We start from the raw sequence: 13,198 nt of genomic DNA, 5'->3' as shown, positions 1-13,198 counted from the left end.
AATGAATGACACTCCAAATACGAGTGTGTGGAGGTGGAGAGTCTGTAACCAAAATGTAAGAGTACAAAAAGAACAATTACACTTAATGGACAGTGAAAAGGCAACCAGATGAACTGAAAAACAAAAGATCCACAAGGCCTAACACCAAGATTCGTTTTGGAACGTTTTTTAGGCTATGAAAAGGCGTTAATTCAAACGCTAGTGTATATGTCCAGACTCGTAGTTTAAGCACATGCATTGTTTGTCCATGAATAAGCTATGGAAAAACCAAGAGGTGTTTTTGGGAAAAACACAACGTCCTTTTTTCCACGTGAATAGGCTACAAAAACGGTTTGCGTCTTTGCGGATCTCTCCCGGCGGTTCTAGTGGCGCTAACGGGCTGATTTCAATGCCAGGGCATAGGTCCAGTCTCCTTGTTTAAGCACATCGTTAGTCTATAAGTGAAATGAATAAGGTATCGAAAAACCGAGGGGTTTATGGAAAACCTCAGTCTATTATTAACATGATATCAACATTAAATATCACGGTTATCGTCAATACCGGTATATCGGGACACCCCCGGTAACACTACAACCCTACAATGTAAACCGAGATCAGCATGAAAGGCTGCGAGGGGACCCATGCATGCCTGGGGGATTATGGGCCGTGCTCTGTGGTTTGAATCCCTAATCAGCCCCTAACCCATACCACTCCATGTGCATGCACACACACCTCTGGCATTAGCAGAGGTGTGTCCCCTAAAGCGGAGGGTGGATATTACTGAAAGTGGCTATGGCGTGATTAGACCCTCTGGTCGGCACTTGGATGGAGCTCAAATGGATGCAGGTGCTAGTCTGACAAGCGTTTGGAGTTATCTGACATGACTTACAAATGAATGGAGAGGCTCTTGTAATTATATGACATGCTTTTGATTGTGTGTTTCAAAAGGTCTCTGGCTGCGTTTATACGGGCAGCACAATTCTATGAAAAACAAATGTGGGAAAAAATGAAAGTTCAGTATTGGACAGCATGTGGGAAAGGAGCCCCTGGATGTCAACTTCTGAGTTTTGTTACACGCATGGAAATGGAGGGTAATGCAAGTAAATTCAACTAGCTCACCATTTCCCACTCTTAGCAACTACTGCCCCCTAGTGTTTGGAAATGGGACTGACGTGGAAGAACGTGACTTTTGTCCCATGTATCATCTGAGTGTCATGTGTTAGTTTAGAGGACCCATCTGTTTGTGACATACGACGGGCAGTCGCTGCTAATCATAGAAGCAGGTCACAGGAGAGGACATGGCTACAACCATTCCTATCTACCAGGAGATCCCTAGGTAGCAGTTTGCATGGAGTCTAGTAATCCATGACTAATCATGCACAACAGAACAGACCGGGTGGTGTGCAGAGGCACGGAGGCAAATAATTTCATGTTCATAGTTTCAAGCTGTGTACCAAATGAACTAGGATGAGAGCCCAAAACACTGAAAAACTGTGTGCATTGCAGAGAATATTAATTGTGTGGCTTCTACATTAGTGAATCATATTTACAGAGCCTTCGGGAAATTAATCAACCTCTTCACTTCTCCACTTTTTCTTGTGTTACATTGTATTTACTTTTAATCTTTTACACAAAACACCATAACGGCCCAGTGAAAACACAATGGGATGTGGTTAAAAATAAACAGAAATATCATGAATTAAAGTATTCAGACCCTTTGCTGTGTCACTTCAAATTGAGTGGACCTGTTGAATTCAGTTAATCACACTTGATGTAGAAAATGCACACCAATGTGTAAAGGCCAAGGGGTCTGAATACTTTCGGTATAAGGCCCTCTTGCTATCCAGATAACCACCCTAAAAACCTCAATTGCAAGCAATGCAGATTTTAAAGCATATTGGCTAGGGAAAAAAAATATATATATACGATAGAAAAGGAATATAAACTGATTTCCAAAGCTTCTATTAAGAAGCAGTTAATCATCCCACAAGGCGTTTTCCAACAGTTAAATGATATAATAAGAAAGTAAAGTTCTGAATAAGATTCAGATCTTCTGTTTATTATAGTGCATTTCGTTTTTTTTCTGAGACTCAAAGTCTCTGAAGCATTTTCAGAAGTCTTTTTTTAATTACTGCTAGGTTGGAGTGAATGTCAGGTCAGCATTTATGACATTTCTCCATCTATACAAATTACTTTTATACCACAACCCTTACAGAGCACACACAGACACTCATCCCCTCAGACAGCTTTGCGAATGTGAAGGATTCGGATGTCAGGACTGTTATACTCTGGGTCCTGCTTGTCCAAAGGGATCTCTTCAGCCTGGAAACCTTGTAGTAACAACTGAGAGGAAAACAGCCCAAAGGAACACATCAAGTCAATGAAGACAAAGACAATTCTAAAGATCTCCACACGAGACAATTGCATGTACCGTGATACAGCAGACAAGATCTCACCTCAAAAAATTGTTTCTCCACTTTGGGGTTGAGGCCCTCAGTACGTTGCTCATAACAGCATATGATGCAGGTCTCCGGTCCAACCAAGCGTTTCAGGGTTTCCACCAGTGGCTTCACAGACTGAGTACAACAGACAGTCAACAGTTAAACAACTGTCTGTTTGCACACAATTTAACTGAAGGTAAGCATGCACTCCTACTTTTGAAAGGTTCTCAAGAACATACCCACTCGAAACACTGTAAACAGAATTGTCATTATTGTGACGTGGAGGATAAGGGAATTATATTGTTTAGCTGTTACCTATCTGTATATTATACAATGCCATAAAAATTACACTTTTCCCCCCCCATATTGTTTTTTACACTTAATGTTCTCAGATCTTTAAAAACCCATTACTAGATAAAAGGAAACTAAAGTGAACATACACAATGTTGATCCTTATGTAATTTAATTTGTTTTGCAACACCCAATGCTCTTACGTGAAAAAGTAATTGTCCCCTTGGACTCAAACTAGTAACCCCTAGTAAGCAGCAATGTCTGCAACCAAAACGCTGCCTGTAGTTACTGATCAGTCTGTCACAGGGCTGGGAAGCAATTTAGGCCCTACTCTTCCAAGCGGAACTAATTTAACTCGGTGACATTTGTGGGTTTTTGAGCATGATTGGCTTTACATTTCCTGTTCTTCAACCCTTCTGACAGATTTGCTAGTGTGTTTCAGATCATTGTGTTGCTGTATGACACAGCTGTACTTCAGCTTCAGCACACAGACAAATGGCCTGGCAGTCTCCTATAGAATTCTCTAATACAAAACCGAATTAATGTTAACTTTAATGATAGCTATGTCCAAGTCCTGATGCAGAAAAGCATCCCCACACCATGACACCAGGTTTTTTTTTGCAAAAGAGTTCCACTTTTGACTCACTTGAACATAGAACATTGTTCCTGAATTCTTGAGGATCATCCAGGTGGATTTTGGCAAACCCAAGCATACATTTTCTGTACTGCTTCCAATCCAATTAAATACTTTTTCATGGCACTGTAATATTGTCATAACGCTATCTTCATATTTTTAAGAGAGCAGTATACATTAATCATTGATATGCAAGCATTCCTTGGTTGCGAAGCGTGATCTTAGTTAACTCACAGGCGTTAAAGGGAATTGAATACCCATCTCCCATTTCCATAAACGTTTAAACATTCTGTTGTATTACAAAGTCTGATTAAGCTGTATTTAACTGTGACCATTTGTAACAAATATCCAGTAATTATTTTGTAATGTCAAGGTAGAAGAGATATCCAATGTAACAAATAAAACACTAATATACTTTTATTAAATATGAATTTTCCCCTGAGACTTTTGGCATTGACACCTTTGGCACTAATATAAGCCCAGCTGATTGTCTGTCAGAATTTGGAAAATGTATTTCATTTTTTATATGCAAACTGAACTCCCCTCGTAGTAGGCAACCACAAATGAATGTTGCACACAGTGCAGCCAAGACTATTAGATTTCAATTAAATCAATTTTGAACCACACTTTGGAACACAAACACTGCAATATGGGTGAATACTTATGCAATAGACACCACTGAAGTTGTGTTGGAAGCTGCTTACAGAACGTGTACAAACTTACAAAAACCATTTACTGTCTGCACATGCTTGTAAATTGTTGCATTAGACAAACCTTAAACAAATCATTAACAAATATTATGTTACTTAATTTGAGCTGTAGAGCCAAAAATTAAGGACAATGTGAATTAAGACATTTTGTTAATTGTGATGTAATTTAAAATGTTTATCCCAAATCCTGATACTTCCTAAAAAGCTCCTAACTGTTCCCATTATCAATTGTCCTTTCACTACATAGGTTGGGCAATATTACAGGTCTTGAATCAATAATAAGCAAGTCCCACAATAAAATATTAAATCTAGTAGCTAATAATACCCCCAAATATTCAAATTGCAGAATTAAATTGGTAGAACAACAGAAAATTAAAAAGTACATCACCTGTTCATAATAAATGCAGTCCGCCATCAGGATAAAATGTGGATATGGTAGAAACTTAGAAAGATTTTCTCCCCTTTAAAGATTTTGAACAGGTTAGATCACACCCCAACAACAGAAAATACATGATTTGCTTACAAAATGCATAGCCTACTTTACTGTGGTGACCATGGTCATATCATGGCTATTCTCTGTATTAACTAACAAGTACTGGAATAAGTACAGACCATTTCAGTACCTTGGCTGTTATAGAGCCACTGCTGATAAGTGCCCGGTTGTCTTCAATATTGACTTCGAGTAGAGTTTGAAGGTCCTCCAAGTCTGTCACTGTAACCTGAGCTCTGCAAGACATAAAATAGTGAGAACTTCTGTTAAAATTTGTCAGTCTAAGAACATTCTGTATGCAGTGAATTCAAACCTATTTTAACACAAGCTGATAATTTAAATAATTAATTACTGGCTAAGTATCATTAGAATCCCATTCTTTCGCACATGTTACTCAGAGAGTATGTGATGCAATGGTGTTACTATATTGGTAAACAAGATATACATACAGCATAGACTAAATCACACATACAAAGTTTACACAATTATACAAAGGGTGGTGAGCATATGATAATGGATAAGGCGGACTTGGTGACTCAAATCACAGACTTGACTTAAATCGCACTTATGTCACGAATAAATTGACTTGTCACTTGACTTGCGATCTGTTCAATTGACTCGAGAGTTGACTTGGACTTGTAGTAATTGTATTCATGCCTTGGAAGGTAAATATAAAATAGCAAGAACTAAGGAAAAAACCTGCCTTCCTGCATTGTTCTGGTCTGGTAGCTCAACATATTAAAGTTGAAAGTTACCTAGGTAACGTTAGCGACAGTGCATCTGTTCCATTCGTAAAAGCATTTGGCTACAAAGATTTTTTACATTAAATGAGAGGCCTAATGTTAGCTCGCTGTCAAGAATTGGGCCTGTTTCTAATCTTTTCCAGCTAGTTAACTACAGTAGCTAATAACTATCTAACACATAATCATACAGAACACAAAGAGCTCATGGTTAACCTATGTAAAATAGTGAGACAATTTGGTTAATAAAATAGTAGATAGAATAGGCCTGCCCCAGCCTCAACATGATCATACTCAATTAAACATACAATGCATGTTTGCTATAATAAATTAAATGTTGCAATTCAGTATTAGTGTACTAGATTACCACATGTCGATTTAAATTGCCCATAAAATAAGTAATCCCCAAAAAGTGCACTTTAAATTGAAAGGACTTGCTTTGGATTAATAGACTATAACCATAGCCTATAGTGCCTAAAAAACTTGAGACTTGACTTGGACTTGAATGCAGTGATTTGAGACTTGACTTGGACTTGTATGAAGGAACTTAAAGACATGTCTGGGATTAGGCATTTTCTGTACATACTCATATATTAATAGTTTCAGTAAAAGCATCAATCTAAACTAATTGAGTTGAGTATTGTACAGTTATTTAGTTAAAGGATTGGAGGACTCCTGAAGTGGTAAAATCTTAGTCCCTGTGGCACAGATTACTGGTTACTTGGGGGAAATCAGCACCAGGACAGAAACGTATCAGGTGGCAGCATTTCTTTGGTTCATAAATGACCATAGTGCTTGTCTGCCCTTTACTGGAACTGGTGGTCATCATAATGTGTCTAGAAGATGCTACTCACCCCAAACATGCTGCCATGAGCCCCACTACTCCTGTCCCTGCTCCTAACTCCAGAACGTTTCTGTTAGCCCACATGTTCACACCCGAGCCAGGGTCAACAAATGTTTTCGTTTCTAAATATTTTGAAAGCACAATGGCCGCATCCCACACCACACAACCCACGTCTCCCTTATAGCACTGCTTTATTTTCAAGATAGATCCGTCATTTCTCTCAACGTTCCTTACGAAATATTCTTGCTCCGCCATCTTATCCTCCGAAGTAATGATGGATCTCCAGGGTTATTCTTCTTCTTCTTTTTCTTCGTTAAGTTTATTGGCTGAAAAGTGGATACACCGCCACCTACTGTACCGGAGTGTGAGGCCGGTTAAGGCCTCCGCACTCAATAAATCCGTGCACCCAACCCGTATCCTTAATAAATTGTAACACCGCCCTCGACACTATCCCGACACCACTCCTACCCCCCAATACCCCACCCATGCCCCATTGCCTCCCTTCCTGTCTTACCTGTTCATACAATCTTTCACTGTCCTCATCACCTCTGGCAACAGCTCAACTAACAAATCTCCTCCATCCGATCTACCTGTCTTTATAATGCTCAGCAATGCAACTGAATCACTACACAGTACAACCCTGAATGGCCTCACCTCCTCCACCCAACTCAACTCCAAAATCAATGCCACCATCTCAGCCGTATACACTGACGTGATCAGTCTCCCTTTGACCCACCCTCACACCAAACTCTGGGACACAAACGCCTGCTCCCACCATACATTCTCACAAAGTTACAATACCCCTCACTTACAAACCTCTCCACACAACCACTCACATCTCCCACTTTTACTCGTCTCCCACTGTTTCTTACTCTCCGTCATCCTCAGGTCAACATTAGTCATAGGGAACAGCCAAGGGCGATATACACCCTAACACGACCACTGGGCCGACATCCTTCCCCTTCCATCCATATTCCTCCGCCTTCTTCTCTATCATCCACCCATGTGCTCTCATCTTTCCACCCTCCCTCCATCAACATTTTCCTACCACCTCACCAGGTGGATGTCCTATCGTGCTCCCCTTCAGTCTCACCCAATTTGCCAAAGCCAGCTTATCTCTCCTCAATCCCAGCTTATCTCTCCTCAATGCCATCTCATCTCTCCTCAAAGCCAGCTTATCTCTCCTCAAAGCCAGTTTATCTCTCCTCAAAGCCAGCTTATCTCTCCTCAAAGCCAGTTTATCTCTCCTCAAAGCCAGCTTATCTCCCTTCAAAGCCATCTTATCTCTCCTCAAAGCCAGCTTATCTCTCCTCAAAGACAGCGTATCTCTCCTCAAAGACAGCTTATCTCTCCTCAAAGACAGCGTATCTCTCCTCAAAGACAGCGTATCTCTCCTCAAAGACAGCGTATCTCTCCTCAATGCCAGCTTATTTCTCCTCAATGACAACGGCATCTCACCTGTCTCCATCAGCACCGCTGCTGTTGATGTCGTCCTACATGCACTTATGCACAACCTCAACATACGGGCCTGAATCCCATCCAAACACTGTAACACCGTCTTGGCTGCCGACCCATATACAAAGCACCCATAATCCACAACCGACCTGATCAGTGCCTGATACACACCCAGCAAAGCTTGCCTGTCAGCCCCGCAATCATATCCTACCACTGCCCTCATAAGATTTAACGACCTTCTACACTTCACATCCACTGGCAACACATGCTTCCTCCAGGTGTAACCTCTCATGAAACCACATACCCAAGTATTTAAAGGCCGTCACCCTGCCTAGATTCTGTCCATACATCTGTAACCTCACATCCTCAACTTTCCAATTAGAATACACCATGAAGCACGATTTAGTGACTGACATCCAAAAATCCCATTTCATTGACCGATCTTCCACGGCGGTCTCCGCACTCTGCATCTTCTTCATATTTCACATTTCTCCTTCTTTTCCAAATTGCCCCATCATCTGCATACAATGCTACCCCATTCCCCACCCCCCACATCTCTAAATACATCATCAATCATTATGGTAAACAAAAACGAACTTACCACACAGCCCTGTGGAGTCCCATTCTCCACCTCAAACTCCCTTGACACGTCTGGTCTCACCCGCAGACTGACCAAATGTTCTTTTTGATATACAACCCTTTCTGTAAACTGTCCCGCCCCAAGCCCATTTTTGTACGCACACTGTAATAAAAAATAGGCCAATTGTGCAGGAAACTATCCCATCTGGCAACAATGCCGGTCTCCCAGAAAACACAGCATAGACGAGAGCAGCCCATCCGGGTACTTAGCCTTCGCATCATGCTCCCGCCCCTTTTGGGGGTAAGCAGACCATTTAATTTGACTGGCGGTGAATACAAAATCCGTCGTCTTTGCACATTCATTCATACAAAATAAGAAAACCATAGTGCTTTTTAGCTATTACGAGCACAAACACTATGGCCAGTCAGGCAAACAATTATTTTATGTCGTTGCCGATAATTGAGGCAACGTTATGTAGAGAGAACTCAAAAAATAGGGGTTGAGTGTCCATTCAGTCTGGCTCCACCAAAGTGGACGAACGACCCAGTGGCTGGAGGTGTCATATCCTGATAGGCTTTATACAACTAACTTATTGAATCTCATATGTGACCCTGGATTTTGCTCTCGATTCCTTTTTTTGCGTCACGGTGGGCGGGTTTAAGAGAGGAAATGCATCTCCATTGGTCAACCAGACTGTGCAACATCAACAGCTCCAGTTCGTTTACACTGTAGGCTTGTTACTTTAATAGACCTGCTATTGTATATTGAACTTAATTTGGGTTTCTGCGAGTAACAAATATGCACTCAATCGTGCTTTCTGATACAAATTGCTAGTCGTTTATTTGTTACTCTATGCATACTATGAAGTTGCTTTATCAAATGTATAAGACGTGTCGATTATATTCACTGAAAAATCATCTCGTGCACCGTTAGATATTTAACAGGCTAAGATGAAGCTGTCTAGAAAGCTGATACATACAAATGACAGCGTTTTATAATTTAGCTTGTTAACCGTGGAGCAGAACTAACCCAAAATCATAATGTAAACATAGCTATGCAGTATGGCCAGTATGCGTTAATTTAAATTATACCAATTTAAGAGACACAGCAGACAACATTAGCCAAGTAAATCTGTGGTAAAACAGCTTACAAAACATGGGCATATATTGAGTCTTGAAATAAGTGCTTTATTAGTTGATTGATTTGACATGTCATGGAAACCAATCTTTAAAGGTTTCACTAAAACTCATTATTATTGTTACATTCACACAAGGTTATTCCTACAGTATACCTGGAGATCTATGATTGAGACTTTCCTACAGGTAACAAACACAGTTCTTGTGTTCAAGGAAAAGGCTACAAAGTGTTCAAATAGGCTTCCTCAATAATAGTTTCCAACACTTATGTATTTAACCAGGAAAGGCTATTTGAGAAGAACCTTAAGAGCAGAAGAAATCTGTAAAGTATATTTGCAGCAAACCTTATTGAACGTGTTACTAGGGGATTGTAACAAAAGGGACTGTCCATTCGACAGTTCAGTGATAATAGATCATTCTGCCCACCCCTTCCTCATCAATACAGTTAGAAATATATTATCCATAATTTTGGAAACAAAGTTCCTCCTGCTGCTGAGTTTTTCCACAGCCATGTGATGAAAATAACAAATTATTTTAAAAGGGTACAATGGAAGTGGAAACCTAAAACAGCGGGTCAATGTAAAAATAATACAGTTTCACTGTTCAAATGAACAGTATATAGCACAATTAGTCATTTTGAGTAGTTGAATGACTTAACACAGGAACAGATGTCCATTTGCTGTCCATCAAAACTAGTTCACACTTTGACAGGGTGATGAATCAGGAAACAACTCAATCCTAAACCAAAGTATGCATTCATACAATCCCTCTCTGAAGGTAGTAATTTGAAAAAGGGGTCTCAGGGAAAACATTTATTTTCGCCATTTTGTTGCAAATCTAGTCCTCGCTTCTTCACATACCAGCGCATCTTCACCTGGCTGATGGAGGGCAGCTTGTCCAGCAGCATCTCAAATACAGGAAGGCAACTGATTGAGAATACAGTGGGGAGAACAAGTATTTGATAACCTGCAAAATTGGCAGTGTTTCCCACTTACAAAGCATGTAGAAGTAATTTTTATCATAGGTACTCTTCAATTGTGAATGACAGAATAAAATAAAATCCAGAAAAATCACATTGTATTATTTAAGTCAGAGGTGTCAAACCGGTTCCACGGAGGGCAGAGTGTCTGCAGGTTTTTGCTCTCTCCTTGTACTTGATTGGTTAATTAGGTCACTGATTGGTTAGTTTCTACCCTCACCTGGTTGTGTAGGTATGAACTAAGAACCAATTTATAGGAAAAAAAAACCTGCAGACACTCTGCCCTTTGTGGAACCGGTTCGACACCTGTGATTTAAGTAATTAATTTGCATTGTATTGCATGAAATAAGTATTTGATACATCAGAAAAGCAGAACTTGATATTTGGTACAGAAACCTTTGTTTGCCATTACAGAGATCATACGTTTCCTGTAGTTCTTGACCAGGTTTGCACACATTGCAGCTGGGATTGTTACTAATGGTTTTCTTTGAGACTGTGGTCCCAGCTCTCTTCAGGTCATTGACCAGGTACTGCTGTGTAGTTCTGGGCTGATCCCTCACCTTCCTCATGATCAATGATACCCCACGAGGTGAGATCTTGAATGGAGCCCCAGACCGAGGGAGATTGACCGTCATCTTGAACTTCTTCCATTTTCTAATAATTGCGCCAACAGTTGTTGCCTTCTCACCAAGCTGCTTGCCTATTGTCCTGTAGCCCATCCCAGCCTTGTGCAGGTCTACAATTGTATCCCTGATGTCCTTACACGGCTCTCTGGTCTTGGCCATTGTGGAGAGGTTGGCATCTGTTTGATTGAGTGTGTGGACAGGTGTCTTTTATACAGGTAACGACTTCAAGCAGGTGCAGTTAATACAGGTAATGAGTGGAGAACAGGCGGGCTTCTTAAAGAAAAAAATAACAGGTCTGTGAGAGCCGGAATTCTTATTGGTTGGTAGGACTTATGTAATGCAATAAAATGCAAATTAATTATTTAAAAATCATACAATGTGATTTTCAGATTTCTGTTTTAGATTCTGTCTCTCGCAGTTGAAGTGTACCTATGATTAAAATTACAGACATCTACATGCTTTGCAAGTAGGAAAACCTGCAAAATCGGCAGTGTATCAAATACTTGTTCTCCCCACTGTATGCTGGGTTTGCCTGTAAATAGCAATGGCATTATTTAGCTGTCCCACTCACGTCTAATAGTTTTCTGAGAGTTTGAATACAAAACAGATGCACAATGTCTGGTATGGAGCAAATAATAAAATAAAGAAGTGGTGTTTTTCCCCTCCCAAAATAATTTATTTCAGGCCATGCTATAGATCACCAACACCCTTAAAGAAACTTGTCATTGGGGATGTATATGAATAAATATAAATGTAATAGATGTTAACTCAACCATGCTGCTTGTATATCACTTTTGACTTTAACTACTGGGCTAGACATAGAGGTGGTTGAGAGAGCACATCCAACTTGTATCATCTGTTATTGATAAACTCAGTGAGGATGAGATACATGTGGTATGTGAAAATTACTTCCACTGCTGTCTGTCACCACTCTCCTCCACTCCAGCCACCCGTTTAGGTCACCTGGACCTCCTAAACAGACAGACAATATAACTAGTTATTTAACTGTTACAAGGCACAAAACAATTTACCATAGCCTTTTCCTGGTGTCCTCCTTGCTATAAAGGTAGCTAGCTCAGCTACACAGTGCCATTGGGCTGGTTAACCAATTGGCTAGCTACTAACTTTCTTATCCGAAATGAAAAGGTGCTCACATATAAACAATTATTAGGCAAATATATCCAGGCTAGGTTGTTGAGTCAACATACTGTTGGGGCTTATTTCACGTGCGTCCACTCAAACGTAGGTCCATGCACGATAGCCTGTCTACCTATGTAGCAAGCCTACAACGTTAAGGGACTGGAGCTGTTGATGTTGCCCAGAGGAGGAACAAGTCGTTTCATTGTTTAAAAAATATATTTTTGAAGTTAGAGGCAGGAGTCACTGCATTAAACAATGGTATTTTGTGGCTAATTTGAACGGATGTTCAATTTCGGGGTAAATCGCATAATTGCATATTATATAGTATGCCAGAGTAGTATAAAAGATCAGCATGTCCCAAACCATTGTACCCTGAAAATAGCACGCCATAAGTTCCGCCGAAGTTTTTTTTTGAGAATCTGACAGTCTGTCGTTGGTGGTTGACTTTCAGTAAGTAGTTCAAACAAAGGATATGTTAGACATTTATTTACTTCTAGCTCTAAATACAATAAAAACATTTCTAACCGTCACCAGCCTTCATTTTCTCTGCATTGAATGACAGGTCACTCGTTATGTTAGCTAGCAGTTAGCTGATGTTTGCTAGCCAGCTACAGTAACATCAATCAGCTTTTGCAGCTTTTTGAATTCGAGTCAATGAGAAGCTTGCAGTGCAGTGTGTGTAGTTTACCTTCTGAAAGGCACTCAATGCGCGTAGCTAACATGGGGTTAAATTCAGTCAATTTGTTTTATGTTGGTAGGGTTCACACACAGTAGCTGAATTTGCAGAGCTACAGTAGCAAAAAAACTAAAACATTATTACAGCACTACTTTTGGTGTTCCCCTCAAAAATATGCTCTTGAGGAATTTTTATGTAATTGTCCCCTTCTAACTTGCTATCAGATTTGCGCCCCTGGTGGATATGTCATAACGTTTTAAGCAAATAATCGCAAAGAAATGTAGAGACAAATGCATGGCTCGTTTCACTTCGCTCCCAACTTTCACCAAAAATATATTTTCAGCCAAAACATTTTTTTTTTTAACGTGGTGGTAGATTTAGCAGCATACCGCCGCTCCAGTGTATCGGAGTAGGAAACACTGGTATCTCGTAATGGCCGGCTCTGCTAGATAGCAGATCTACTAAGACTCGCGCACA

At 40.3% G+C, this 13,198-nt stretch overlaps 1 protein-coding gene across 1 annotated transcript; it reads right to left on the bottom strand.

The window, feature by feature from the left end:
• Window positions 1–6,418, bottom strand: vcpkmt (valosin containing protein lysine (K) methyltransferase). Its single transcript, XM_010897928.5, has 5 exons — window positions 6,140–6,418; window positions 4,668–4,781; window positions 4,444–4,516; window positions 2,436–2,555; window positions 1–2,322 (listed from the first exon to the last, which is right to left on the bottom strand). The coding sequence occupies exons 1-5, from the start codon at window positions 6,382–6,384 to the stop codon at window positions 2,218–2,220; spliced, it is 657 nt and encodes a 218-aa protein (XP_010896230.1). The 5' UTR covers window positions 6,385–6,418; the 3' UTR covers window positions 1–2,217.
• Between the last annotated feature and the right edge of the window lie 6,780 nt (window positions 6,419–13,198).

The sequence above is a fragment of the Esox lucius genome, chromosome 15 (assembly GCF_011004845.1).
Source record: "Esox lucius isolate fEsoLuc1 chromosome 15, fEsoLuc1.pri, whole genome shotgun sequence".
Taxonomy (NCBI): domain Eukaryota; kingdom Metazoa; phylum Chordata; class Actinopteri; order Esociformes; family Esocidae; genus Esox; species Esox lucius.
The sequence above is the reverse complement of the archived record's forward strand: the minus strand, read 5'-3'. Positions and strand labels throughout refer to the sequence as shown.